The 27,499-nt window shown below is 43.1% G+C and overlaps 1 protein-coding gene across 2 annotated transcripts in view; it reads left to right on the forward strand.

Moving 5' to 3' along the window:
• PREX1 (phosphatidylinositol-3,4,5-trisphosphate dependent Rac exchange factor 1) overlaps window positions 1-27,499 on the forward strand; it is a 288,404-nt gene that overhangs the window by 97,513 nt on the left and 163,392 nt on the right. For both annotated transcript variants that reach the window (XM_020779458.3, XM_020779460.3), the window contains exons 2-3: window positions 16,267-16,338; window positions 23,210-23,332. In XM_020779458.3, the coding sequence (XP_020635117.3) occupies window positions 16,267-16,338; window positions 23,210-23,332 (195 nt within the window). The remainder of the gene's footprint in view (window positions 1-16,266; window positions 16,339-23,209; window positions 23,333-27,499) is intronic.

Here is a 27,499-nt window from a genome sequence, read left to right on the forward strand (position 1 = left end):
CGACCTACAGACCAGAAAAAAACCAAAATGGAACAAAAATAGAATAAAAACTGCCAGTTGTGGGATTAATCAGTTTTCAATGCATTGTAGGTCAATGGAGATTCGACCTACAGACTTTTCGACTTACAGCCATCGTTCCAATACGGATTAATTCCTTAAGTAGAGGGTCCACTGTAGTCAGATGCTTTAGGTACTGCTTCATACTGTCTACACGAGTTGCAATAAGTGAGAATGAGAAAGAATTAGAGGGAGAGAGGAGGTCATAATTATTGTTTCTATTATTTATTCAGCAAGAAGGCTTTTCTTCTCTGTGCAAGAAAAGAGCACATCCTTTCTCACACATCCCTATTTGAGATATGAATTAAAAATGGCACATTGGAGAAAGAGGTTCATATAATTGTTTCTTTTGCATAGTTGCCTGGATTTGATTGCTTTTCCATTTACACTTTAATGGGTCAATCTTTTAGCTTTCAGACTCTCATACATAAAGTAGTTGCCAGTGTCTGCCAGTTTGCTGAGGTGGAAGAATCCTCAGCAGGGAGACTTCAGTATTCATTTGGATTTCAGCCGAGTGAACAATATTAACAACACATTATCCTAGATAATAAAGAGAGGAAAATAAAGTCTTGCGCTCTGCATTTTCTTCCTGCATTCAGAAAGGAGATGCTTTATTATGCTCACATTGAGCACATTCCTTATTTTCATAATGATGGAGTTCACTTGCTGTGAGTGGATGGTCCACACCTCAGTGGAGCAGTGGCTGCCTGGCACGCAGAAAGTCTCAAGGCCAGTTCCTGTTGTTGCCGGTTAAAAAGATTAAGTGATGAGAAGGACCTTTACCTGAGATCCCTGGAAAATCCTAACCAGTGAGACGCAATGCAAGGTTGCTACCTGTGGAATTTGTCTGCGAAAGGTCCATCATGAAATCAGCAGGTCTGCTTACAACCCCATTCATGCCAGTACTTTGCCCTGTAGTTATGGGTCAATATGTGACTGAAGAGAGACTACGGTTTCTTATGCATGTAGGGGAAATGCATTCTGATCACAGGCATATTGTAAGGAGGCAGGAGAAGGACTTCTCAGTAGCTATTTCCAGGTTGTGGAATGCCGTCTCTTGGAAAGCTGGGTTGGGGTCTCCCTGTATTCTTCATAGAGCAGGCAAAAATCTTCTTAGAGAAGCTTTTAACAATTGATTTGGACAGTTGGTAAAGGAGCCTTACTGGAGGATGCTCTTTGATTTACTGCTTTTTAATGCATTTTTTAAAATACGTTTTTTTTTGAAATGTTCTTAAAGGAGTAGTCTTTTTTAATATCATTGTTATGTTTAATTTTTTTTTAACCTTATAACTTTCTATTTGTCTTTTTAAAAAAACAGTAACGTGTGAGCCACCTTGGTTCCCAGCCGTTTCTGCAACACAGAAATGGAATGATATAAATTAATTAATAAGTAATTTTGGAGGACTGCAAGTTGTAGAATCCTGCAGCCAACGTGGCTACTGGCCATGCTGGTTGTGGGATTCCAAAAGCTGTAGTCCAAAACAGTAGCATTTCCATGTGTTGGGGCCTATCTTGCTTTAGAAATGGAAAGCTTTCCTGCAAAGTGTCAACTGCTGTGCATTTCTTTTGTGCAGAAGTTGAAACACTTTCATCAGCTGTAAGTCATTCTCACTCAACATGGTGAACCTGATGGCCTTGATTCTCTCACTGGAATTTAGCAAGTATGTCAGTTAGATTCCAAGTGACTGTTGCCAGATTTCAGCATATGTTTTCCATGTGTGCAGAGTGCAAGCACGCCATCTGGGTTGCCATGCTACGTAGATGCACAGGTGCTCATTGACTATAATGTGGTACACCTCTCCCTTGAGCTGCATGGGTCTGTGCAGCACAGTTTTGGTTACACATGGTTTGTAATTCAACAGACAAACATTTTCAATAAATAAATAAATACTGAATAAATAAATATTCTATATACGTAAATACTATGCTTCTGTATGTCTCCAGGAGGTGGCTTGAGAAAGGTCAGTCTTGGACTTACCAGTGTTCCTGTTGTTGTTGGTCTGGTGGATTGTGATGGCTCAGCTGGCCCCCTTTTCTTGGCATAGCAGCTCCATGTAGGAGGATGCTGGGGCATGCTGGGAGGCTGACACAGGTCAAGGAGGTCTCTCTCTCTCTCTCTCTCTCTCTCTCTCTCTCTTTCCCCCCTCTCTCTGTGAATCAGCTGCTTAAGCATTGTAATTACACTTTTGGGGGCATAAAAATTATACACGAATTTTGAACTACATGAGGGTCCAGCACCCCTAACCACAGCTCTGTTGAGGAGAAAGGTCTACAGTATATATAGGTAAAATCAAAAGGAGATATAAGAGATGGAAGAATAAAAACATTATGGATAAATACATCTACATAGGAACAAATCATAGAATGGAGCCTGATATGCTAAGTTTGACAAACCAATAATCTGACAAACCAATACTGAAGTCCTCACTGACTATGATCATGTTGCTTACCTGCAACTTTGTAGTTCTTTGAATAGTCATCTTTGAATACACAGTTTGAATCTTGCACTTGTGCAGAGCTTCTTTTGGAATGTTTTAACACTTCGGCAGGAGCCCCACCATATTGTGTTCTAATGCATAAGCAGCTGCACCCTAGTGACTCTCCTCTGTTCTTATTCCACCAAGAAAGAACAGGAATGTTTGAAAAAATGTTTTAAAAATTGCTTAAAAGACAGTAGTGAATGAGCTCATGTCTGAACCTTGACTGATGGATTCTCGTAGAATATGCTGGTTTCAGTGTCACTTAATTTCTGCTTCTGCTGTCTCTTCTCAGGATTCTGGATTTTCATTTCCTTTCAAAGAGTAGATCTCCAGGAACACTTATAACACAGGGAAGAAGGTGGGCAGCGGGGGGGGGGGGGAGAAGAAGGTTCTTTTTCTATTTCCTGCCCTAAAACACCTTAGTTTTTGTATGTGAGTCCGTGTTTGCTAGTACAATTTTTTTAACTTGCACCCCAAATCCTAAATATATTTATTTAGTTTTTATTCCAAAATTAATCCAATTTATTTAAAAGGAGCTTACCTCTATATAAGTGTGTTTTGGACTTCAGCTTTGGCTTTCTAGATCATCCCAAAGTGTCTGCAAGGATGTTTTAAACAAAACCAAATAAAGTGAAAAGAGCAAACGTGAATATAAGAAGACCTCAGCTGAATTTGTCTGAAGACTTCTGCAGTTTAGTATCCTGTAGTTGGAGACTGGAAAAGTTTCTTTTATGGATTATAACTCCAAGAATTCCCTCAGCCAGCACTGCCAGTGGATACTCTAGATTTAGGAATCATGCCCTTTGAAAATGATGTTTACAAGTTCTGATCATCTTTCCCACTATGTACACCAGGACTTTAGGCTCATAAACCTTTCCAGCTATTATTCCTTCACATACTTAATGGCCTGTTGCCTCTTACTCTAGAAGTAGCATATAGCCAATATGATTAATTTATTTGTCAAGTTAGAAATGACTTTATAGCGACTACAAAAGGATTTTTCAAGGTAAGTGAGACATTTAAGGAGGAGTTTTACCAGTTCCACCCAGACACACATCACCCATGGCAGAGATGGGGAATCAAACGCAGGCCTCCTGAGTCCTAATCCATCAGCCCATTCTATTCCATTATCACTAATAATTGCATGTGTCAAGTCAATTCCAACTTAATGGTGGCTCTTTCCAGGGTTTTCTGAGGAGGAAATACTTAGACGTAGTTCCCCATTCCCTTCTTGGGGCATCCAGAGACTGTGCCACTTGCCCAAGGTCACATGGGCTGGCTCTTGTTCCAGACATGATCATGGGGAATTGAATTTCCAGCCTCTGGCTCTGCAGTCAGACCCCTAAACCACTCAGCTATTCAGCCAGCTGATATAATTACTACTGTAGTAGCCAAGTACAACTGGAGATAGAAATAGATGTATTGATAGTTGTAATATAAATGTAAAACTATGTATATATTGAGAGCTATAACTGGACACAGAAAGCTAGCCCAGAGATCCTAGAAAATAACCGGGCTCTGACTTCCCTAGTGTACCATTCAGGTGGGAAAATTGTGGGCTTGCCTAGCTACTTAGTGCCTCTTCTTTTAAGTGTGTTTGAAGTCATTTTAAACCCTAAAACACAGAGCAAGAGAAGAATGTAATAAACAAACAAACAAATCTAGCTTAGAAAAAGAATGCTAAGAAAAAAGAGGGAGATACCAGCATGCACCGGAGCCTCTTCTCTGATATTAGCCTTCCTGATAAATCCTTCCTGGTAAATATTTATCCTGACTGATTAATTTCAGACAAAGTCTTATTAAAGCATTTGCTTCTATTGTATCTGGGGTTTTATTTTGGGGAAAGGGGAGATTATTTTGTTTATTGCACACTGGTCCAAAATCTATGCTAAGTTTATATATTTTATAAATAAAGAATCGTACCCACAGGTTTATTTTCAGACATTTCCAGAAGCTTAAAGAAAGCCCTTTAATGGGAGTAGTGGAGTTGGGTGGGTGGATTACTCCCAAACAGCCAAATGGTAGCAGACTATGAAATATTGCCTTCTGAGGAGAAGAATAGAAAACTGGAGATTGAAGTCATGGACTGCAAGAAGGCAGAGCTGGCTAACAGGTCCATTGACTGGGAACACTGCAAACTGCAACATTTTGTTGCAGGTCCCACGTGTGTATTTCTTTATAACACTTTGTAGCTTAGTATATTCAGCAGAGTTTGTAGAAGTTTTGGATTGCAATTTTCAGAACCCCCTAGGCAGCATGGTGGTTGGAGGGTTTGGGAAGATAAATTCCAAAAAAAGAGGAAATTTTCTAGGTTCCGATATGTCTTCCTAGTTGAGCAGCTATATTCAGAAGAGCTTAGATATCTGCAGATTGGTGGCTGTAGATGTTAAGGCAAGAGGAGCAAATGCTGTTTGGACCTACTGGAGTTTCCCAGCATGCTGTTCCACACCATAATAGGCTTGTAGTTTCATTGCCACGTGGGGTTTGCATTGTGATGTATCTGATGTTATGAAAGAGAGTGATGGTTCAATAGCTGGCAAATGCTGAAGAAGATGGACAGTTGAGATCAGCAGGAACCGTCTATGTCTGCCACTTTCCTTTCCACTTTAAAAATCCCATTGTTTGATCTCCCTGGCTGCTTTAGATTTCTTCTCTGGAGGGTAGAAGGCTGGATTGGATGGAACCCTGCAGTTGGATGTATATTGACAAAGCCTATTGGTTTCAGCATGATTTGCCCATCAGAGCGTCTAGGCTCACAATTCTAGCTGTTCATAAAAGAAGAAAAGGACTAGAATGGGGAAATGTTGCTGCTGTGAATTGGCATTGAGTTGTAAGATTTTTTAGACTAGAGCAAAGTTCAAGCTGGTTGATAACTACAAAGCACTTGTGCTGCTGTTCTGTGTGTTTATGTAAGATTAAGGAAGTGGGAGCAGAAAAGAGTAGGTTTAATAAGTAAGCTGTATCAACTTATCTGAGGAAGCCATTGCCATGTAAATACCATCAGGCTTTTCTGATGAGAGAGTAAGCCTTCTCTCCCGACCCTTTAAAATACTGTACTTGTTGCTGTTATTCTACTACATTGCAGTGTGTGCACTTTTAAAGATATAGCTGAGCTACTTCAAAGAAAGAAAAAAATGTTGACTTGCAGGATAGAAACAAACCTTTGAGCCTTCTTTAAACAGGCTAAACTAGAGCTCCGTCATATCACACTGAGTAACTGAGTTCACCTGAAATGATTTGAATTTGCCCCAGTCTCTAAACCAGTTTTTCGTTCCATGTGTGTAACTGCCTACAAAACCACCTGTACCATGCTAGTTATTGATTTGACAGATGCGGTGGCCTGTCTTCCTTTTTTTCATTTGAGCAAATGCTCAAGCAAACAAGTGAATCCTTTTCACAGAGCACAGTGGTGCCTGAAAACAGGCTTTGTTTTTAATGCTACTGAGTTTGTCATCACACTGAGAAAATTGTGTTGTTCAAGTTCATGGAAAATGGTTGTATTCAGGTCTTTTGAGATCCATGCACATGGCAGTAAGATTGTTCAGAATGAGCAGCAAGCTATGTTGAGATGGAAATGCATCTCTTCGTTTTTGGCAGCTGATAGTGGTAGCATGGGTTCCAAGCAGGGAGAGGGAACCTCAGCCTGCTACTTTGAGGTGAGGAACCCTCCTCGCATTTGGACTGTGAACCATTCCCACCAGCTAATCGGCTGCAGTAGGCACTTCTCAGAATATCAACTGTGTGCCTGCTTTTTATCCACATGCCCTGCAGCATTGCTGTCCTTAGGAAAATGAGTTATGTTTTGGGATAAAACTGGTTTACTGTAGCCTCTCTTCTGCAATCAGAGAATAGTCAAACTAGGCTACCTTGAAAGATTATTGTAAGGGCCTGTGAGATATTGAATGCAATAAGTGTTGGGACACTTAGGGAAACTATTAAACACATTCTTAGTGTTCTTATTGGTGCTATCAAGTTATGAGGCAACCCTCATTTCCATGTTGCAGTTACTGTACTTCGGCTTCCCAATGAAAAATGTTATGGGTGGCCCCGATGTCATGGTCTTCTCTTTGCAGCTCTTGTTTTTTCACTGTTTCCCCTCCCTCTTTTGCCTTAACCTGTTAAGGAGGAAAAGATGGGATAGTGGCACAGTGTCTTTTGATTAGTACCACAAGATGCCGTCAGTTTAGGGACGTCCTTCAATTTTCTCCCTTTTCCTTGCCTTCATTGAAAAGTCAGTACTGAACATTAACAGAAGCATTTTTCTTGAGCACTGTAGCATGTTTGGCCGGGGAATTCAATATTGCATTATTCTGCCATCCCACTGCTTTAATTAGTTTTTCCTTTGTTTTTCAAAGTAGCACTTCACACTTGTTTTTCTTTTTTCTTGAGAAGCACTTTAAAAAAATTATTTTAATTTGGCAATAACCTAAGTTTATTCTTCTGAATTTCACTGGTGGTATATTGTGAAACATTGGTGATATATTTTGAAACAAAGAAGGGTGCTTCAGTAGACGGGCCTTGCTTCATTATTTTTTATCTATAGAAGAGAAAAAGGTGGTTATGTTTTACAAGACTGGTCTCTTTGTGTCTTGGCACTGATAATTAGTTGTTATGTGATTTGCTTTTATTAAGGTGCTTTTTAAAGGGTGCATCAGACAGCTAAATCTCTCCTTAAAGATTTGTCTGGGCTTTCTAAGGCATTTATGCTTTATCTAAACATGTGCAACTTTGTTCAAATGTTAGTCGCTGTCCATGTCCTTTGGGAAGCTGCACAGGTAAATATTATGTTGATTGGCCCCATTTGGAGTTTTAAGAAAAACAGCCCCTGAATGGGTTGTTGTATATTGTATATACAATATCCTGCAAGTGGAGCCTGTCCATGGCAGAAAGAAGAGAAAACATCTAGTGCAGTGGTTCCAGACGTTGGGTAACGCAGGTGTTCTTGGAATTCCTAGAAGACTGCATCACCAGTTGGGCTCTCCAGAGATTCTGGGAGTTGAAGTCCCATGAACACCTGGGTAACCCAAGGTTAGGAGCCACTGACCTAGTGAGTTGTGTGTGCACTATCAAAGTTAGCAGAGGAGGAAAACTGCTATATGCTTCTTAATTGTCTCAGTCTTGGAAACAGTTGCTCATATGGACGCTTGCATCAGATGAAAATTATGTTCAGGCAACCAGGCATGGGCATAGGATGAAACATGCAGCATTCAGAGCACCATAAATAAATCAAATAAAACAAATAAATAATGCATTTTCCTTTACTGGGATGATGTTACAGGGGACAGCAAATGTCAGGCATGTAGTGCAAATTGTAGAGCAAATACAGCAAACATCCCTACAGTGATTATTCTTTGCCTATCTATGGTGTATTTTATTTTATTTCTACCCTGCCTTCCATCCAAAAGGATCTTCAGCACTGGCTCTGTCAAATATAAATCAAATGTAATTACACGAAGCTCTGGAATATAGGTTTATATGAAGTTACTTTTTGCTGGATCAAATCATTGGCTCCTGACACACTGCATTGTCAGTCCCAGCTGGCTGTGGCTGCCCATGGTTTCAGACAAGATTCATTCCTAACCCTAACTGCAGAGTCTGGGAATTGAACCTGGGACCGTCTGCTTGCAAAATATGTACGCTACCACTGAGCTGTGGCTTAATTATATGCCAGCTGTCATTGCTCTTGGATGATAGCTCTCCTCTTCAAACACAATTCCTACTTGCATTAAGTTATTGGTTTTCATTTTGTCACATTCCTCCTGCTAGAAGTTATATGTCCTCTACCTGGTTTCCTATAGGTGTTGAGGACAGGACTATGGAGGTGACAACAACTTGGTCGTCTACTCTTGACTTCCCTTCCTGAATGATTACAGGTGTTTTTGCTATGCAAGAGCAAAGAGGGAGAAATTCTAATAGAATAGGTGTTCTGCAGGAATAAAAAGGCAAAAACGTTTTAATTTATGTCCATTGTAATGCCAAGACAAATTCATGTGATTGTGATTAATGTGAATAGGCAGTTAGTCGGTTGTGCTACTGTGTTTCCCCCAAAATAAAACAGGATATTATATTATTTTTTGTTTTAAAAAACACACTAGGGCTTATTTTCAGGGAATGTTTCATTTTTTTCAGGGTACAACAATCTACATTTATTCAAATACAGTTATGTCATCTTCTTCTTCAGCGTGGTCTTCTGTGAATGCACACAACAAAGGGTTAAGTCAGCGCCTGCGCGTGTCCCTCGGAACGTTCTCGAGCTCTGTAAAAGAAACATAGTTAGGAGTATGTGTACTGCGCATGCTCCGCCCGCCCTAGCCTCAGTTCCATTTCTCCGCCGTGCGAAGTGGTTCTTCTCGCTTTGAGCTCTTGCAGTCTCGCTGATTTTCCGTCGTTTTTCTGGATTGCTAACTCGGACTTTGACTTTGGATTGTTACGGACCCCTCTCTTAGTATTGTGGACTTAGTTTTGGTATTTTTCGGCTTTCTCGCCTCGCTCCCGGCCGTTACCCCTTTTCCCGCCCTTTTTACCGGCCATTTTGCCTAGGGTGTATATGCCTCCCCCACCCTCCGGCCCTTTCAGCAGGTGTATCGTTTGCTCGGGAAAGATCCCGTTCCAGGACGGGCACGATACCTGCCTCTTCTGTTTAGGGGAATCCCATTCTCCCCAAAATTGTCGGCATTGCCAAGCGTTTACCAGGGCAGCATTACGGGCTAGACAACAGAGGCTAAAGTTACACTTGTGGGACGCGGCCCTTTCAGCCCCCACACCAGCCTCCATGGAGCTCCCTGCTTCCTCTTCTGCTGCCCAGGCCGATGGGTCCGTGCCATCATCATCAACATCTAGAGCGGCGGACATACCTGTCCAGAAACCTTTAAAAAAATCGTCCGCTCCGAAGAAGAAGTCCGCTCCTAAGACAGCCGCCGCTGCAAAACCTGGAAAGAAGGAAAAATCAAAGGGGTCGGCTAAATCCAAGGACCCGACTCCTCAGGCGTCCTCTGTACCTCCTAACCTCCCCTCTCCCATTCTGGAGGACTCTTCGAGGGACAAGGATTCGGTGCCTGAGGTGTTCGCACCACTTCCCCCTCGACAAGTTGAGCCGATTTTACCCCTTGGCATTACATCGCCAACGCCAAGCCAGCTTGTGCGAGCCACCGCAAGCTTGGGTTCTGCCCCTATCAGCCCCGTATCTAGCGGGCGGGCTTCTCCGGCTCACTCTGTGTCTCCAGTGTCTTCTCACCATCCGTCACCACCGAGGAAACGGGTGAGAAAGACGAGACACTGCTCCCGAGACCGCCATCGATCCCCTCACAGGGATGGCGCTGGGAGACATCGACGTTCCCGACGTCGCTATAGATCGACGTCGGATGACTCTTCCTCTTCTACCGATCGTCACAGACGACGTAGGCATCGCCACAGACACCGCTCCTCCACCTTTTCTTCGACGTCGACGTCCCCTGAATACCATCGACGTCGACGTAAAGTTAGATACGTCTACGTCTCCTCCTCCTCTGCATCTACTCCGCCCAGAAGGCGTCGACGTCGACACCGCAGGGGCGCCGAGGGCAATGCTCAACAACCTCCGTCGCTGCCGCAACCCTCGCTTGACGTCCCACTTCCACCTTCGACGTCGAGCGCATCTATCCAACCGCAGCGTCCTGCCCCTATGCTGCCAGTCGTTTCATCACCACGGCGCAAGAGGGGGCATGTCTCGTCGTCCGAGGATGATGTTTCCTTTTCCTCTCAATCGTCTAGCTCTGAGGCAGAACCCCCTCCCCAGCCTGACCCTCATGATTTGCCAGAAGGGGAGACGGTAGGGTCGGACACAGGTGATCCACACGACCCCTCCCCTTCAGAGGATTTTACGTCCTATTCACAGATGATGTCTCGCCTTGTTAAAACCTTGAAGCTGCGTGTAGAGGATCCAGCTCCTACTCAGGAAGATCTCATATTCGGGGACATTAATAAGAACCGGTCCCCACCTCCTAGTCTTGCTTTTCTACCAGCTTTGCTAGACATTATTAAAGAACAATGGGAACATCCTTCAGCATCTACACCCCTAGCGAAGCGCACAGAAAACATGTATAAGATCAGTGGCACGGATGCGAAGTTTCTACTTAAGCATCCAATTCCCAATTCTCTTATTGTGGAGACAAGTTGTACACGACCATCTGGCAAAGCCCACGTTGTCCCCACTAACAAGGAGGGCAAGAAGTTGGAATTTATTGGCAGACGGCTCTACTCTCTCATCTCCTTTATGCTGCGTGTGGCTAACCACCAAACCGCACTAGAGGCTTATCAAAAACAATTATGGCTGAAGACCCTCGCTGGTTTAAAAATGCTACCTGACGATGCTCGTCAAGCGTTCCTTAATATCTACGAGGAGGCCCAGACTGTCTCAAAACATCAGAGGATTGCTACTAGACACTCAGTTGAGGCAGCAGCAAGGATACTGGTCACAGCTATTACTCTTCGCCGACACGCTTGGTTACGCGCTGCAAACATTTTCGAAGATGTAAAGGCCAAGGTGGAGAGCCTTCCCTTTGACAGCTCGGGCCTTTTCAGTGAAAGGACAGACAGTCATCTTGAGGAACTCCACAAGGCTAAGAGGACTGCCAAATCATATTACATTCAACCTCAATCTAGATTTGGCAGGTACCAGTGGAAAAAGTCTTCCCCTCAATATAATCAGCCTGCTCAGCAATACAGACAGTTCAAGAATCAGCCGCAGTCAAGACCACCCCCGGCTTCTTCCGCCACGTCCACTTACCGTCCACAGCCGCCATCCCAGCGTCGTCAGTCTTATAAGCCACCTACGAGGAAGCACAAGCAATATCTTTGACTCAGAGGTTTTTCAGGCATATCCCGTTCCAGACACAAGATTGCACCCATTTCTCTCAACCTGGTCCACCATTACAACAGATTCATGGGTTCTAAGTATCATCTCTTTCGGTTACCGTTTAGAGTTCAAAGAATATCCTCCTTTAGGAAGGGCAGAGTATACTACATTCGACCCTGTCCTAGAGGAGGAGGTTCACTCTTTACTGCAAAAAGGTGCCATTCAAGAGGTACCAAAGGGGGACCTTACAAACGGCTTCTATTCAAGATATTTCGCGGTCACCAAAAAGGATGGCGGGATGAGACCCATCCTCGACCTCAGACAACTAAATACTTACCTACGTCCCCGCCGCTTCCGGATGGTCACGTTGGAGTCCATTGTGCACCTATTAAAAGAAAACGATTGGTTTGTAGTCATCGATTTAAAAGACGCTTATTTTCATATCACGATTCACCCCAATCATCGCAAATTCCTCCGGTTCATTTTTCAGGACACTATCTATCAGTACCTTGCTCTTCCGTTCGGGTTGGCGACAGCACCCCGTACTTTTACGAAATGCATGGCCCCGGTGGCGGCCTACCTCAGACTCAACGGAGTACAGGTTTTCCCCTACATAGACGACTGGCTAGTGGTCTCAGCCTCCAGGGAGAAAGCTATACAGGACACAGAGTTCACCCTTCATGTCCTCAACACCCTGGGTCTGAAGGTGAACTACAAGAAGTCGCACCTCACACCTTCCAGGGTGGTAAATTATATTGGTGCCACGATAGATGCCCGCAGGGGAAGAATCTTCCTCCCAATGGACAGAATTGTCAAGATCCAAGCAGCAATAGCGAAGTTTCGACCGAACCGCACAGTATCAGCCAAACTTGCTCAGCATCTGCTGGGGCTTATGTCATCAACTACCCCGGCATTGGCTCATGCTCGTCTCAAGCTGAGGTCCCTGCAGGCTTGGTTCCTGTCTCTCTTCAATCCCTTTTACGACCATCACAAGAAGCGCCTTCTTGTTACACCGGAGCTAGCCTTGCAACTACAATGGTGGAACTACGTACCACACCTACAGGTCGGGCGACCCTTTCGTCCCCTCCGTCTTACTCTCCAAGTTACGACCGACGCCAGCCCTACCGGCTGGGGGGCGCATTGTGGCCCACATCGTGTACACGCTCTTTGGTCACCACGGCAGCGAGCACTACATATCAATCATTTAGAGATACTAGCTATCTTCAAGGCGCTCAGGGCTTTCCTTCCCCTGGTACGAGGTCGTGGAGTCCAAATCGTCACGGACAACACCACCGCACTCCACTACATAAACAAACAAGGGGGCACGCGCTCTCAGTCATTGCTGTTCCTGACAGTAACTCTATGGGAATGGTGCTACAAGCAGCATGTATTTCTGAGAGCAATCCACGTCTCGACCACCGAGAACGTGGTTGCGGACAAACTGAGCCGGACCATGAACCAGATGCACGAATGGGAGCTAAACGACTCCGTCTTTCGTCGACTGTGCCGCCAATGGGGCAATCCCGAGATAGATCTGTTTGCCACCCAGCAGAATACCAAGTGCCCTCTATACGCCTCCAGAGCAGGAAAGGGACAGAATTCAATAGGAGACGCCTTCATGGTCTCATGGAGGGACCGTCTGCTTTACCTGTTCCCTCCTTTTCCGCTAATTCAGAGGACGTTAGTACAACTCCGGCATCATTCAGCGGAGGCAATCTTAGTTGCACCCTTTTGGCCTCGCCAGCCGTGGTTTCCAACCCTCCTGAGCATGGCGATAGACTCTGTGAAGCTACCCAACTTTCCAACTTTGATAACACAGGACGCCGGCAAAATCTGTCACCCAGATTTGAGCACACTGCACCTCACGGCGTGGAGGATATCCCCGAGATCAGGGAGATATTAGATAATTCCAGGAAGCCATCCACCTCCAAGTTGTATTCCAATAAATGGAAAAGTTTCCTTAAATTTACGGAATCCAAAGGACTTCAAGCCTCCCCGGCGTCTCTTTCCACTACGTTGCAGTTCCTTCGCTATTTATTTGATTTCAAGTTGTCAGTCTCTACAGTGAAAGTCTACCTAGCGGCCATTGTTTCATTCCAGCCCAGAGACTCTCCTTCCTCTCGATTCTTTTCTCACCCCACGGTTAAAGCTTTTCTCAGGGGAATTACCCACCTCCGCCCACCGGTGAAGCCTATAGTACCACAGTGGTCCTTGCATATGGTTCTCAACGCGCTAATGCGCCCCCCCTTCGAACCTCTAGCTACCTGCTCACTGAAACTGTTGTCTCTTAAGGTCCTTTTCCTCGTTGCCATCACATCTGCCCGTAGAGCCAGCGAGTTGGCTGCATTAAGGGCCGACCAGCCATTCCTGCAATTTTTCAAGGATAAGGTCATTTTACATACCGATATTTCTTTTCTTCCCAAGGTCGTCTCTGAGTTTCACTTGAACCAACCATTAATACTTCCTACACTATTTTCTCAGCCTACCACCGATACCGAGCGCATGCTCCATACCCTCGATGTCAGAAGGGCGCTATCCTTTTATGTGGCCCGCACGAAGGAATTTCGCTTATCCCCAAGACTTTTCCTCTGTTATTTTGGATGCAAGAAGGGCCTTCCTGCCTCTCCTTCCTCAATTTCTCGATGGCTGATTACTACAATATCTCTAACCTATCAGCTCCAGAAGCAATCTCCTCCTGATGGCCTTCGCGCACACTCCACCAGGGCAGTGGCTTCTTCAACAGCACTCCTTCGGGGGATTGATTTATCTGACATATGCAGGACAGCGACATGGTCCAGAGTGTCCACATTTATCTCTCATTACCGGCTGGACACGAGGGCTAAGAGAGAAACGAGGTTCGGTAGAGCTGTCCTGTCATCTGCCCTTCAGTGACGGCCCTCCTTCCGGTAAGCAAGCTTGCTAGTCACCCTTTGTTGTGTGCATTCACAGAAGACCACGCTGAAGAAAGAAAGGTTACTTACCTGTAACCATGGTTCTTCAAGTGGTCATTCTGTGAATTCACACAAGCCCGCCCGACCTCCCCACTATCCGTCACTGTGCTAGCATTCTCAATTTATTCTAGCTGGCGGATAAATGGAACTGAGGCTAGGGCGGGCGGAGCATGCGCAGTACACATACTCCTAACTATGTTTCTTTTACAGAGCTCGAGAACGTTCCGAGGGACACGCGCAGGCGCTGACTTAACCCTTTGTTGTGTGAATTCACAGAATGACCACTTGAAGAACCATGGTTACAGGTAAGTAACCTTTCTTTTTGGTTGCTACACAATGGTGGAGGGTGGGTTTCACTTTACTAGGGCTTATTTTTGGGGTAGGGCTTATATTACAAGCATCCTGAAAAATCATACTAGGGTTTATGTTCAGGTTAGGTCTTATTTTCAGGGAAACAGGGTAGTGATCATGGAATTAATAATTTTCTAGAAATTATTCTACAGGTATTTGATACCTGTTCATTACTCTCAAGGTGGAGTTCAGTTCTAAGGAATGACCCTGGGGGGAAAAATCAAATCCCTACCTCCACCCCCACCCCGAATTACAGTTCTTTGAAATTCTTACAGGTATCCATAGTTGTATTCTGCTAAACAGGTGTTCTGGAATAGAAGGAATGTGGACATTTGGTACCATTGCTTGCCTCCCTTCCTTTCTACTAACTTGTGATTACTGTATGTTCTGCTGTTATCCATCTAGGCATAAATTCTGCTCATTAACTAAAGAGTGTTGTATGCTTACAATAATTTAGTTAGGCTTCAGACGTTAATGTTGCTGCAATTTTTCTGTTGAGGGAAAATGAAGCTGAAATAATAGTCTGGCCAAATGTTTTCTTGTGGTATGTATGAGCTCTGCCAAGGTCAACGCTACCTCTTAGAACGTTGCTCAGAAAATGCTTGCTTGGAAATATAGAACCTGAAGCACAATAAGCTACCGGTTTAATAACAGAAACCCTATGCCTGTAGTCTGCTATTTCAGGTTCTGCAATATAGGCAGCAGCCATATTTTTAGTGCAAGCACCAATTAATAACAAGATTTAAGGCTATCAGATACTCCTCCCTGTCAGTAGTTACTTGTCACTGTGATTGTTTATTAGCTTCAATGTTGGAGGTAGTGTGTCTCTCAGTACTGGCTGTTGAAAAATATGAGGGTGAGAACGCTGCTGCCATTTTACCCGGCTTGAGGGCTTCCCATGATCATCTGCTTAGCTTTGGCATGAAGAGAATGCTAGACTATAGAGATCTTTGGTCTGATCCAGCCTTGCTTTTCTTATATTCTTAGGTGTCTCCTAAGTTGATTCAGTGGGACTGCTGTAGCTGGAATTAGCAATAGGATTTAGGCCTCAGACTCTTAAATTTGATGTTCTTTCTTTCAATGTGTGTTGGCTTCATAGAAATACCTGCTCTGAAACACCCGCTTTGTTGTGTCTTTTAATCCTGCATTCCTCGCTTGACACACATTTCTCCATGTGATGAGATCCAGGCTTCTCACCTCCCTAATCAAATCAAAACAGTCACGTTTCTAGAGGAAGAAGGGGAAGCTGCTGAGGAAATAAACAAACACTGCCTTCCTTTGGTGTGCCAGTAGTACCAGATATCTAGGTAAAATAAGTGGCAGAGATACTTCTAAAGAAAGAGACTTGCTGTTAGGCAAAAGCCCAAAATAACTTTAGAGAAATTCCTTTTATTTAGAATGTGAGGTGTCTCAGTAATGAAGCGGCACATGCTTTGATAGTTTTGAGTATGTAAAGTAATCTGCCCCCAAAGACCCAGATCTCTTGGTGACTGGATTCTAGTGACAGCTCTGAAAATAGGAACAATGAAATTAAAATTGTATTTGCTTCATAATTATCCTCTTCTCTCCCCCTCCCACCTTTGTTCCCCTGTAGGCGTTTCTGCACCGGATTAGACAAAATGCTGTCGACAAAGCTGAGAAGTACATAACAGAGGAAAATGTCAAGGTAATTTCCCAGCATACTTATTTATTTTATGAATTACTGATGCCAGTCTGAGTTGGCCAGGTTTGCGTTCATTTGGTCAGTGGCGACAAATATGGAATCATCATACTGTTTTAAATGCACAGATATTTCACGCTTTTAAGAGATGCATCACAGGCAGTTATGCACTCCAAACTTCCCTTAGTGTGGAGATGCAAGAATTCAGATACCGTGTCTTCTGAAGTGTGAGCAGAGGTTCTTTGACCAACAAATGAATGAAGAACAAGTGTGATGCACCTTCAGAGAGCAAGTTCAGCTCCTGAATGTTCCCTGCCAGATGAGTGGAAAGGCTAATTGGATATCCCCTTAGTTTTCTAGATTGCAGGCCAGAAGTTTCTACATAACTTTATACAGAGGCAAAGCACCTTAATCCCAGGCTTGGATTAAGCCAGGCTATTTTCAGAAAAGATGGGAAATTGTTTGGCTTCTACCACTCCAAACCCTCCAAGCTTCCCTTTAAAACTCTTTACTAAGTTGCAGTTGCTGTGCTGCAAGATAAGGGGAAGGAGGACAAAAAAGTCTCTCTCCCTCACCCCTTTGTTGCTCAGTGTGTGCCATGGACAGTGAAGTCTAGGCAACAGAGGTAGTGAATAGAAGAGAAAGGGTGGTTGAATATATTAAGAGTGGGAGTAGGATGGGTGAGATAGGATGGATGGAGGTGTTGAACTCTTCTCTGGTTTGGATTGAAACTTGATTTGGAAAATCCCAGGAGTTTTTAATGCTCACTTTCTGTTTGAGTTGAACATGAGATTTGTATTTCCAGCCAGGAAATAAGAGTCTTCTCTTATTCCTCTAGTGGCTTGTTCTGTAGGTTTACTCTCGGTCTTGGTATAATTTCCCTCTTTCTCAGAAGTGCATCTGGAGTCTTGCTTGTAACAATAGATGTGGGATAAGAGGCAACAGGAGGATTCATAGGGCAAATGAATGGGAGGATTGCAATTGGTTCAACACTTAATTCAATTATTGGTTTAAAGCATGCGGGAAATGGACTGCATTCATCTTCAAGACTATTTTGGTGTTCCCACAGGCCATTCCCAGACCCCTAATATTCTTCTTTCAAGAACAAAAAGAAAACCAAATCAAAACTCCACTTGTTTAAAAATGCCAATTTCTACTTGTGGCATCTTGCCAAAGTGGCTGTTTATCGGTAAAGCAAGGTTCAAATCCCAGTGCTTTGTTTTGTCCATGACACCTCAAAAATGAGTTTTACAAAACAGGGCTTCTAATCACTTCCTTTCCCTACCCTTCCTTTCCTTTCCTTGCTTTGCTTTGCCTTGCCTTTCCCTTCTGTTCCACTCTGTTCCACAATTTCAGGCTGCTGTGGTACAAAATGACTTGGTTAGGGGCAGAACATTGGCTCTCACCCAACAGAGCTTCCCTAGCCCCTATTCTAAGTGCTCTAATTTGTTCAGCCAATGACATTCATGCTTCATTCCTTCAAGTCTCAGGGGAAGTGCCACATATCTCATATATGACACTTTCTCCATTGTCAGATCTACATAGATTGCCAATATCTTCTTGAAGTGCTCATTCACCTGCCTTTGAAACCTGTACAATGAGCAAAAATCCAGCAAAGGTTTTTTTCTGGGATGTATGTACATCAGAAAAGAAGACATGGATGAATAATACTACAATTGTTTTTATTCTAATCAACTTAAAGTTTCCAAAGGTGCTAAATATATCTGCCACACAATGACATATCCCTTCCAAATTCATTTTTTGTTCTTAGCTAATTAATCGTGTTTATGCCTGAAGCTCCTTTTTCTTTTTTGCTTTTCTGCAGAAGCAGAGTGATATTTTAGCTAAAGTACTTGGAAGATTTAAGAAACCTTTCAAGAAACAAAGGCCCCTGCTATCATTAAATTGTTGAACAACCCAACGGATGCCTGAAAAGGCTTATCAGGACTTCTTCTCCATTCCATCAAATAATGTTTCAATTGCAAAAAGACTGGGCTTTGCAACTTTTCCTGTCCCAATAGCTCTACTATGGGAAAAATACCAATATCCAAATTCACCAGATTTTCCTTTATTTGAATTTGTGGAATATGTGGAATGTTCCATTTTATATAGGAACTATACTGCACTGATCCTATGTAGAGCTTGAAAGTTAGGGTTTTTTAATATTAACTTTTAGAATCCTCCACCTAACATGGGAGTTGGGAGTTGAATTTTTTTAAAATTAAAAATTTCAAGGTCTGATTTTATATTTTAATTTTAAAATCCTAGAGTGGTTTTTAAAGGAACTACATCCTTCTATCCAGGTTGGGTATGAGATGTCCTCTAGTTCTTTTGGACTGCAATTTCCATAAGTACGGCCAATAGACAGGGATTTCCGGTGGTAGTTACTGATGCAAGGACACCTGGTGAATTCTATGAATAGACTTATATTTCCTTGATTCTAAGTCACTTATTAAACTACATCACATCTCAAATTCATGGATGCCAAGTCTGTCAATTGATATTTGTTATGAAAGTAAAAGGACAATTCAAGTCCACAGGCAGTGCATATAAGGCAAAATTCAAAGAAAGGAAATGAAACGGAACAATCAAAAAAGCAGTGCATACTTTAACTACGAGATGTTGGATGCATGAACTTTGGTGGAAAGTTGTTTACCTTTACGCTCATTTCATTGAAAAGACCACTGCTCAGTATTAGGCACAGAGGCCTATGCTAGCGGGATCCCACAGAATGTTCTACAGAATTGAAGAATGACAGAGTTAGATGGGACCATACAAACAATACTTATCCAGTCCTCTGCCAGTGATTATTGGCATAATGCTGATTATGTGCCAATCAGATAGTGCTGATTAGGTTCAGAGTTAGGTGTGTCTGGTTATTTTAGACTACAACTCACATAAATCCCAGCTGGAATGGCCATTGTTCAGGGATTGTGGGAATTGTAGTCTAAAACATTTGCCTACTTCAAGGTTAGATAGAACATCTCCTCTTCCCAAACAAGTGCTGCTCATAGATGTCACTAGTGCTGCTGATATATGACTTCTTGCAAGATGGAACCTGCCCGTTTAATTAAATAGCCATACATGTACTTCTCAGTCTTCTGATTCAGAGATGTGTCTTTGGAAAAAGAAAGGCACAGAAATTTGTAAATGTAGAACTGTAATTCTAAAATGATTAAACTGATATCATCATCATTGGACATATCATGAGAAGTCAAGACTCAGTAGAAAAGACAAAAAACACTAGAAAAAGTAGGGTTGTCGTAAGCCAGATATGACTTGATGGGGCACAATAACAAATACCTTCTGTGTAATAGTTGCTGTACTAATAACTTAAATGAGGTCTAATTTGCTTCCCCTAGGACAGCAAGAACAGGGTTTAACCCCTCATTAAAGCCACCTGGGGAAGCACAGAGCCATTCTTCGCTTTGACAGCTGGCTGGATTGAAAAGTGCCTTCATGAGGAAGCGAGCAACTGATAATAAGACAGAAGGCAGTACATGCCAGACAGATAATTAATGCCTATCAGAACCCATTAACCTCTGCTCCAAAGCTCAATGCTTGTGAGAAGAAGATTGCAGCTGTTGCAAGCAATGACATTAGAACAGACAGCAGGTCGAACAGAAATCATACTGTATCATGGTTAGGGGAGCAATATCGATTAGCATGATGTTTACAAACAGCAGTTTACAATCATCTTGCAAATAAAGATGAGCTCATAGGCTGAAGTCTTATTTGTAAACCTTGATTTTTGTTAACTGTGGTTTGTTGAGGTATCTGAATGGACAAACCATAGTTATGACCATTGTCCAAACTCCAGAGATTACAGTATTACACCATGGAGGCCAGAGTGAATTTATGAATTTACAAAGTTAAGTGTTGAGAGGTTATACAGGCAATGGTAATAATATTTGATGTTTATTCTACCAGAATACTGTGGGCTAGTGTTATGAATATGACTACTGAATAAGAGTAACATGTATTTAGGTAGCCACTACATGGATAACCAAAGCTGGGCAAGACATGTCAAGACAGAACTCCAGCCTAAGCTATTGAAAAGTACCATGGCTACTATTATCATCTTTTCTTCTCTTATTAGTGCAGCATCCAGGAGAACCCCTGGACTGTGCAATTCAACCTTCATAGGGAGTGCAACCATATATATAAGACAGGTTACAAACTTCCATCCTGAATGGACAATGCAGTGTGACTTCTTGGACCCTGACTTTTTAATTAAATAGCCAAACTATCCATGCAGTGGTCACCTTTTTCCTGTCCACAATACCTCTGTTTCGCCTGGTTAAGGTGTCACCTTGTCCATCCTTATCCATCTCGGAACAGATTCCAGGCACTAGACAAGGGTTTAGAGATCCCAAGCTAGTATGGTCACTCCTGTATCTGCCCTCCCATCTTATTCCTCCTCATTCTTACAGTTGTTGTGAAAAACTGACAGTGGTTCTTGGAACGTAGTCCAAATACCCGTATTTTTCGCTCCATAAGACGCACCTTTCCATAAGACGCACCAATTTTTTAGGAGAAGAAAACAGGAAAATATAATCTGTTTTCTTTGCTTCATAAGACGCACAGACTTTCCACCCCCCTGTTTTGTGGGGAAAAAGTGCGTCTTATGGTGCGAAAAATACGGTAAGTAAGTTTTCAAGGTCTGATAATCACAGAAACTCCTTACACTGTTTTATTTTGTTTTGATTTCTTTAGAGCACATAGTTTCACCTCCCCATTTCTTACAGAGATTTGAAAATGTCTGTCTTTTTTTCCTCTCCAACTCACCCTACTGCCCTAAGTCTCCAAATAGTGATCTCCATGGTCAGTGGTTATGCTAGCCCATGATTGCCAATGTATTAGGTGTTCATTTTAAAAAGTTAAGATGTCTTAGCAGGAATTCCTAAAACTTACAAAACATATCATAAATCATGATAGCAGGTAGAATAAAAGACCTTTGCAATCATAAACGAAGAGGGTTATTATCTAAGCTGTTAGACAAATTCATTTGAAAGCAAGAAATCTTTCGAATATTGTGGTCTCAGACTGTTCATAAAGCCAAGGATGACATTTTATGCCTGGAAAAGGGTAAAGAATGGGGAGCAAAATAATGACAGGTGAGCTCTGGTCATAAGCTGCATATTGTGAAGCTTTTTTCAGGAAGAAAACATGACGCAAATAACCAAGCTGAGAGGGAACACTAAGCCAATTTTTCTTCCATGCTTTTATTTCTTTTAGTATTAATTATTTTACCCTTCTTTTCCTCATGTCCCTCCCTTTAATTCTCTTCTCTCTTTGGTTCCGCTCCTGGTGGATCTCATTTTTCTTCTTTTCTATGCAATGACAGCCCTTGCTCTTCCCATACTTGAGACAGAAGAAGGTTTCTGCCATCTTTCTAGACACCCATGTACATTTGTATATGCATCTACTCCATCCCATTCCTGTCCACTCCTGCAGCTGCCATCCTTCCTCCTCCTCCTCCTCCTCATTCTTACTGTTGCTGTCAAAAAACTGGCTGATGTCCTCTTTGCAGAATTGCTAGCTCCTCAAAGGAGACAGTCAGGTTTGAAGCTGAGGTGGAAGAACCAGATTAAAATCCTCCTCTTGGCAACTGCACTTAAAAACTCCTCAATAGCTTTGAGTGGCTACTGCTTCTGTGAAGAAGGATGCTCCTGAGCCAGCCAGCTGCCTCCTCCAGTAATCAACAGCACCAGTATGCACCATAAGCAAGCAAAAGTGGGAGCAGGGAGAGCTACCACTGGTGGCAAGTACAGGCATAGAGGAAGTTTAGGGGAAGGTCATTGTGTTGATAGATGCAAGTCATCATTCCTCATATCCTGCTAATCAAGTTACCTGTCTTACCCTGTCTAACAGTAGGATGAGTTCTGGCTGTAGTTTCATGCATAGCATCAATTTGAAAGGTGCCAGTTATGATAAGTTGGATGTCAGTGGTGCAGATATTGGGGTTTTGGTTCTCACCTGTAATAAACCTTTGACTTATTTTAAGTTGTTACTTAGTTTAAATAACATGCCAAAATATGGTATACACACAACACTGTGAGTGAAGGTGATTACTGGTTTGTTTATACAGTGAACTACTCCTAACAGTGGTTTTCAAACCGTGGTTTCAGATTTTAATTTGCTGGCTAATCACAAACCATAGTTTCTTAATTCAGACATGGCGACAAACAGTATCTAGTTTCCTTAACTCTGGTTTGATGTACTGTCTCTATTGAGGATATGCGTGCTTTTAGGAAATAAAAAATAAACGTCATAATGATTGTTCTTTTTCGTGGCCTCTGTGAATGCACACATATGGGTATTGTCTGCGCCTGCCCTGACTGTCTCGGAAGATTCTAGAGCTAAAAGTAACAATTTTATGGTGTGATCCTCCACGAGGTATATGCTCCTCCCACCCACCATCTTCCCCAGTTCCTTTTTTCTGCCAAGCTGAACGGTTCTCAGGAAAGATTGAGCGCTTCGCTATTTGCCCTCTGGCTATTTTTCTAGGCTCTTTTGAGCTTTTGTTTGCTTATCTTTAGCTTAATTACCTATTTAGTGATCCTCCGCATCTTTTTGTTTGCCTAATCGGCTTCCCGCAGTTTTTATTCCCTTCCCTTTCCCCCTTCCCTCCCCCCCACTAATCCTTTGCTTATGGCCTCACCGTCTCCTTTCAAACGTTATACTACTTGTGCGAATAAAATCACACTTTCTGACGGTCATAGCCAGTGCCTTTTTTGCCTGGGTGAGGAACATCCGACCCATTCGTGCCCTGCTTGTAAGAACCTAACTTAAACAGAGGCTCCAAAGACTTTGGCATTCTAAAGTCAGATGTTTTTCCTTGCTACTTATTACTTTGGACTTCTTTATGTTACAGATTTTATTTTCCAACATAGAAGACATACTTGATGTCCACAAGGACTTTCTCGCTGCTCTGGAGTATTGTTTACAACCGGAACCTCAGTCTCAGCATGAACTAGGAGATGTTTTCTTAAAATTTGTGAGTATGATAAATCAACATGTGTTCTAGAAAATGTGTCTTTTTGATAACATATTTCTTCTGGCCTGCTCTTGAAGCAGCCCCAAACCTCTACATGATCTCAGCATAAACTGTGTGCAGATTTGGTGACTGTGGCTGGAAAATGTTGTAGAGCATATCAAGTACAGTGGACCCTTGACTTACAGACGGCTTGACTTACAGACTTTTTGAGTTACAGACTTCTCTGGCCGCAAAATTTAGGTTTGACTTGCAGACTGAGATTTGACTTACAGACCAGAAAAAACCCAAAATGGAACAAAAACGTCCTGTTACGGGAGTAATGGGTTTTCAATGCACTGTAGGTCAATGGAGACTTGACTTACAGACTTTTTGACTTGAGAACCGCCTTCCAATACGGATTAAGCTCTCAAGTCAAGACCCCACTGTACAACTGAGTGTGAATTTTTTAAGCGTGTCACGTTCACATGGTGGAGAACATTATGTTTGCTCTGAGGAATTCACTGTCGCTGTTGTAGAGAACAGTCCCATGGAATATTGGTGTTTTAGAAGGTAAAAAAAAGTAAACGAAGAGCCCTGTGAAAAACTGAGGTAACTATTTATCTGTCATGTATGTAGATATGCATACATGGAGGGTAGTTGGATTGTGCATGCATGCAGTTTATGTGTGCCCAAAGATTCTGCATAAGCAGAATCTCATCTAGCTTATGCATGAAGACATGTGACTTCATGCATAAGGTTCTCCATTTCCTCCAGTTTCTGTTATGTGATCATGACTATTGGCCATAATCCAGGTCACTTAATCTCCTCTTCCTTTTCACTTTTTTACTCATGGATGGCAACATGTGTGACTGGAGCCCCATTCCTAACATTTATTTGCACAAGAGATATTTAAAGATTCCATTAGTTGCAGTTATAGTCATCAGTTACCACCGCAGCAGGGCAGGGAAATTGTGACATACAGCCTTCATATGTTCCACAGTCACATTGTAATTTTTTTTAAAAAAACAACAACAATAAAAATATCTTCTTTGAGGAAGAACATGTTTTCTGCTCCTGGACATCTGCAGGATTGATGGCTATTGCTCTATGGATAGACAGGTAAGGGGGCTGTTGCCAAAGGCCAACAAACCCGGTTTGTACCTCCACTTCTGGCCATTTTGGGCATGGTGTGGATCACACTAGAGGCATGTTATGTGTGAGCATTTGTTCCCCTCAGCCACCAAAGTGGAGCATCCTAAGAGGGATGTAAAATAGAACTTTTTGTACAATGAAACTTTTTATTTTATAACTGTTCAAAAGTAATTAGAATAGTTACTTCGACTATAGAAAGTTGTTACCCTGTAGTAAAAAATTCACTCCCAAACTCCGTAACAAAGCACACGAAACAAGCATAAAGACAACGTTTAAACCAGGGGTGTCCAACCTTTCACCTTCCCTGGCCCACATTAGAAGATGAAAATTTGGTTTGGGCCACACATAAATTTGGTTTGGGCCCTGGGGGGGCAGCCCCAGCCGTCCTCCGCAGCCCCGCTCCAAGCGTGCTTACCGGCAGCTGCGATCTCAGATAGCAGAGGCTGCCAGCTTCGACTCCGGTGGCTTTATGGGGCCAGGAGGGGATCTACCTATTGACGTGGATGGTGCAATGCAGTCACGCAGCCCCCCTCTCCCCTCCCCTCCCACTCCTTCCTTCCTTCCCACTCTCCCCCCCTACCATTGTGACGTGCCCCGGCCACATTCTGGCCGTAAGCGCCGGCAGTGTAACTTGAAACTTTGGAATTTCTTTAAAAATAAAAAATTGCACTGGGCCGCATTATGAGCCGACCTGGGCCGCATGCGGCCCTTGGGCCGCAGGTTGGACAAGTCTGGTTTAAACCATACAGTATTTCTCCTCTGTGATTTATTGAGGCCTCATTCTGTAACTGAAACCAACTAGAATGCTATTGTTAAGAAAAGCATTGAAATTGCATTTTGCATTAAGTTGCAATCCTAATGTAATGTAATTATAGCTTGTCGCTGGGACAAGGAATTAATTACAAGTAACTATTGTAGTCATTTGTAACTCTGCTGTGAACATACTGCACCCAACAGAATGTAGATGTGTTTATCTTACAGATGCACAGAATTGCTGAATGAGCCTGCAGCATTCACACACTAGGCAAATTCAGGCAGCCTCATGTTCCTGGGTATTGTAGATAGAATCACAGAATGATAGAATAGTGAAGTTGGAAGGGACCTATAAGGCCATCGAGTTCAACCCTGTGCTAGATGCAGGAACACATCTAACTCTTTATGTATAGCTATGATCATTAGCCATCGCTGTTATTCTTGTGCAATGCACAGATCCCTCTTCCACCCCTGGTCTGTTAAGAAATGTGGCAGTGCGCGAAACAGATCTAACTTGCAGTGAAACTAGGGGAAAATTTTGCTGAGTAAGGAGGATTCTGTTTTCAGATGGAATCAGTACCATAACACACAAGATAAGTGCAGTTTCAGTCTTCTAGGAGTAGCACCTATAATCATGTAACTGATTACAGTATTTCCCCATCCAGTGAAGGAACCTCAGTGTCACCCAGAGAGGAAATTAAACACTTCAGGTGCTGGGTGATTTAAAAGCATAGCTTTCATACTTGTGGGCCTTATGTATGAAGGGCAGCTGATTGAGTCTTGATGAAAGCCCCCTGGCATGTGTGTACTTATTGAATATATTGAGCTGAGTTTTGTCAGATGTTGCAGTCTAAATATAACCTCTGCAAATGTGGCCAAAGTCACTGAGCTGCAATCACAATTGACAAATTGAAAGTGCTTTGTAGTTTGGAAGAGCAGAAGCTCTTCTAAACTATAAAGCGTTCAAGGGTTCTGATAATGTAAGACCTGTTTTTGAGTCATGCGTATGCATGCCTACATCATACACTAGAGTGAATGTCAGATACTCAAGGCTAGGGTGGACCACATTTCCTCTATGATGATGATGATGCCACATTTCTCCCAACAAGGGACCCAACGCGGTTCCTCTGCCTTCATCATTATGTGCATACTGACTAGACACCCACCCACAATTGCCATAACTGCCCCCCTGTGAACAAAATGTCTGGCACTCCTCTCCTGAGGCCTAGCAAGGCCCATATGCTTTCCTCTCAGAGATTATGTGTCTTGAAGTCCTTAAAGGAAGCTAACAGGAACAAAATTGATTCATTTTGAAATGTGGTGCTGGAGGAGAGCTCTTTGAATACCCTGGGCTGCCAGAAAGACCAATAAGCAAATCCTAGATCAAATCAAGCCTGAACTATCTTTGGAGGCAAAAATGTTGACACTGAGGCTGTCCTACTTTAAGCACACGGTGAGAAGGCAGGATTCTCTGGAAAAGACAGCAGTGCTGGGAAAGGTGGAAGGCAGCAAGAAAAGAGGAAGACCAAATATGAGATGAACTGACTCCCTAAAGCAGGGGTGTCCAACCTTTCACCTTCCCTGGGCCACATTAGAAGATGAAAATTTAGTTTGGGCCGCACATAAATTTGGTTTGGTCCGCATTGGGGGGCAGCCCTAGCCATCCTCCACAGCCCCGCTCCAAGTGCGCTTACCGGCAGCTGCGATCTCAGACAGCAGAGGCTGCCAGCTTCGACTCCGGTGGCTTTATGGGGCCAGGAGGGGGGGTCCACCTATTGACGGGGATGGCACAATGCAGTCACGCAGCCCCCCTCTCCCCTCCCCTCCCGCTCCTTCCTTCCCTCTCTCCCCACCACCACTGTGACATGCCGCAGCCGCATTCCGGCTGCAAGTGCCGGCAGTGTAACTTGAAACTTTGGAATTTCTTTAAAAATAAAAAATTGCACTGGGCCACATTATGAGCTGACCTGGGCCGCATGCAGCCCTCGGGCCGCAAGTTGGACAAGCCTGCCCCAAAGTAACCCACAGGCTGGAGTTTACAAGAGATGAGTAGGACACTTGAGAACAGGACTTTTTGAAGATCCGGTCATTTATAGGGTTGCCATAGGTCAGAGGTAACCTGATGGCACACAACAACAACAACAACAACAACAACAACAACAACAACAAAACAACAACATCAACAACAACAACATCAACAACAACAACAACAACAACAGTGAAGCATTGCTTCTGATTTCTGCTAACCTTCTCGACTTGCAGCTGGATGTTAGTACTCAGTAA

This window comes from Pogona vitticeps, chromosome 4 (genome assembly GCF_051106095.1).
Source record: "Pogona vitticeps strain Pit_001003342236 chromosome 4, PviZW2.1, whole genome shotgun sequence".
NCBI classification, from domain to species: Eukaryota; Metazoa; Chordata; class Lepidosauria; order Squamata; family Agamidae; genus Pogona; species Pogona vitticeps.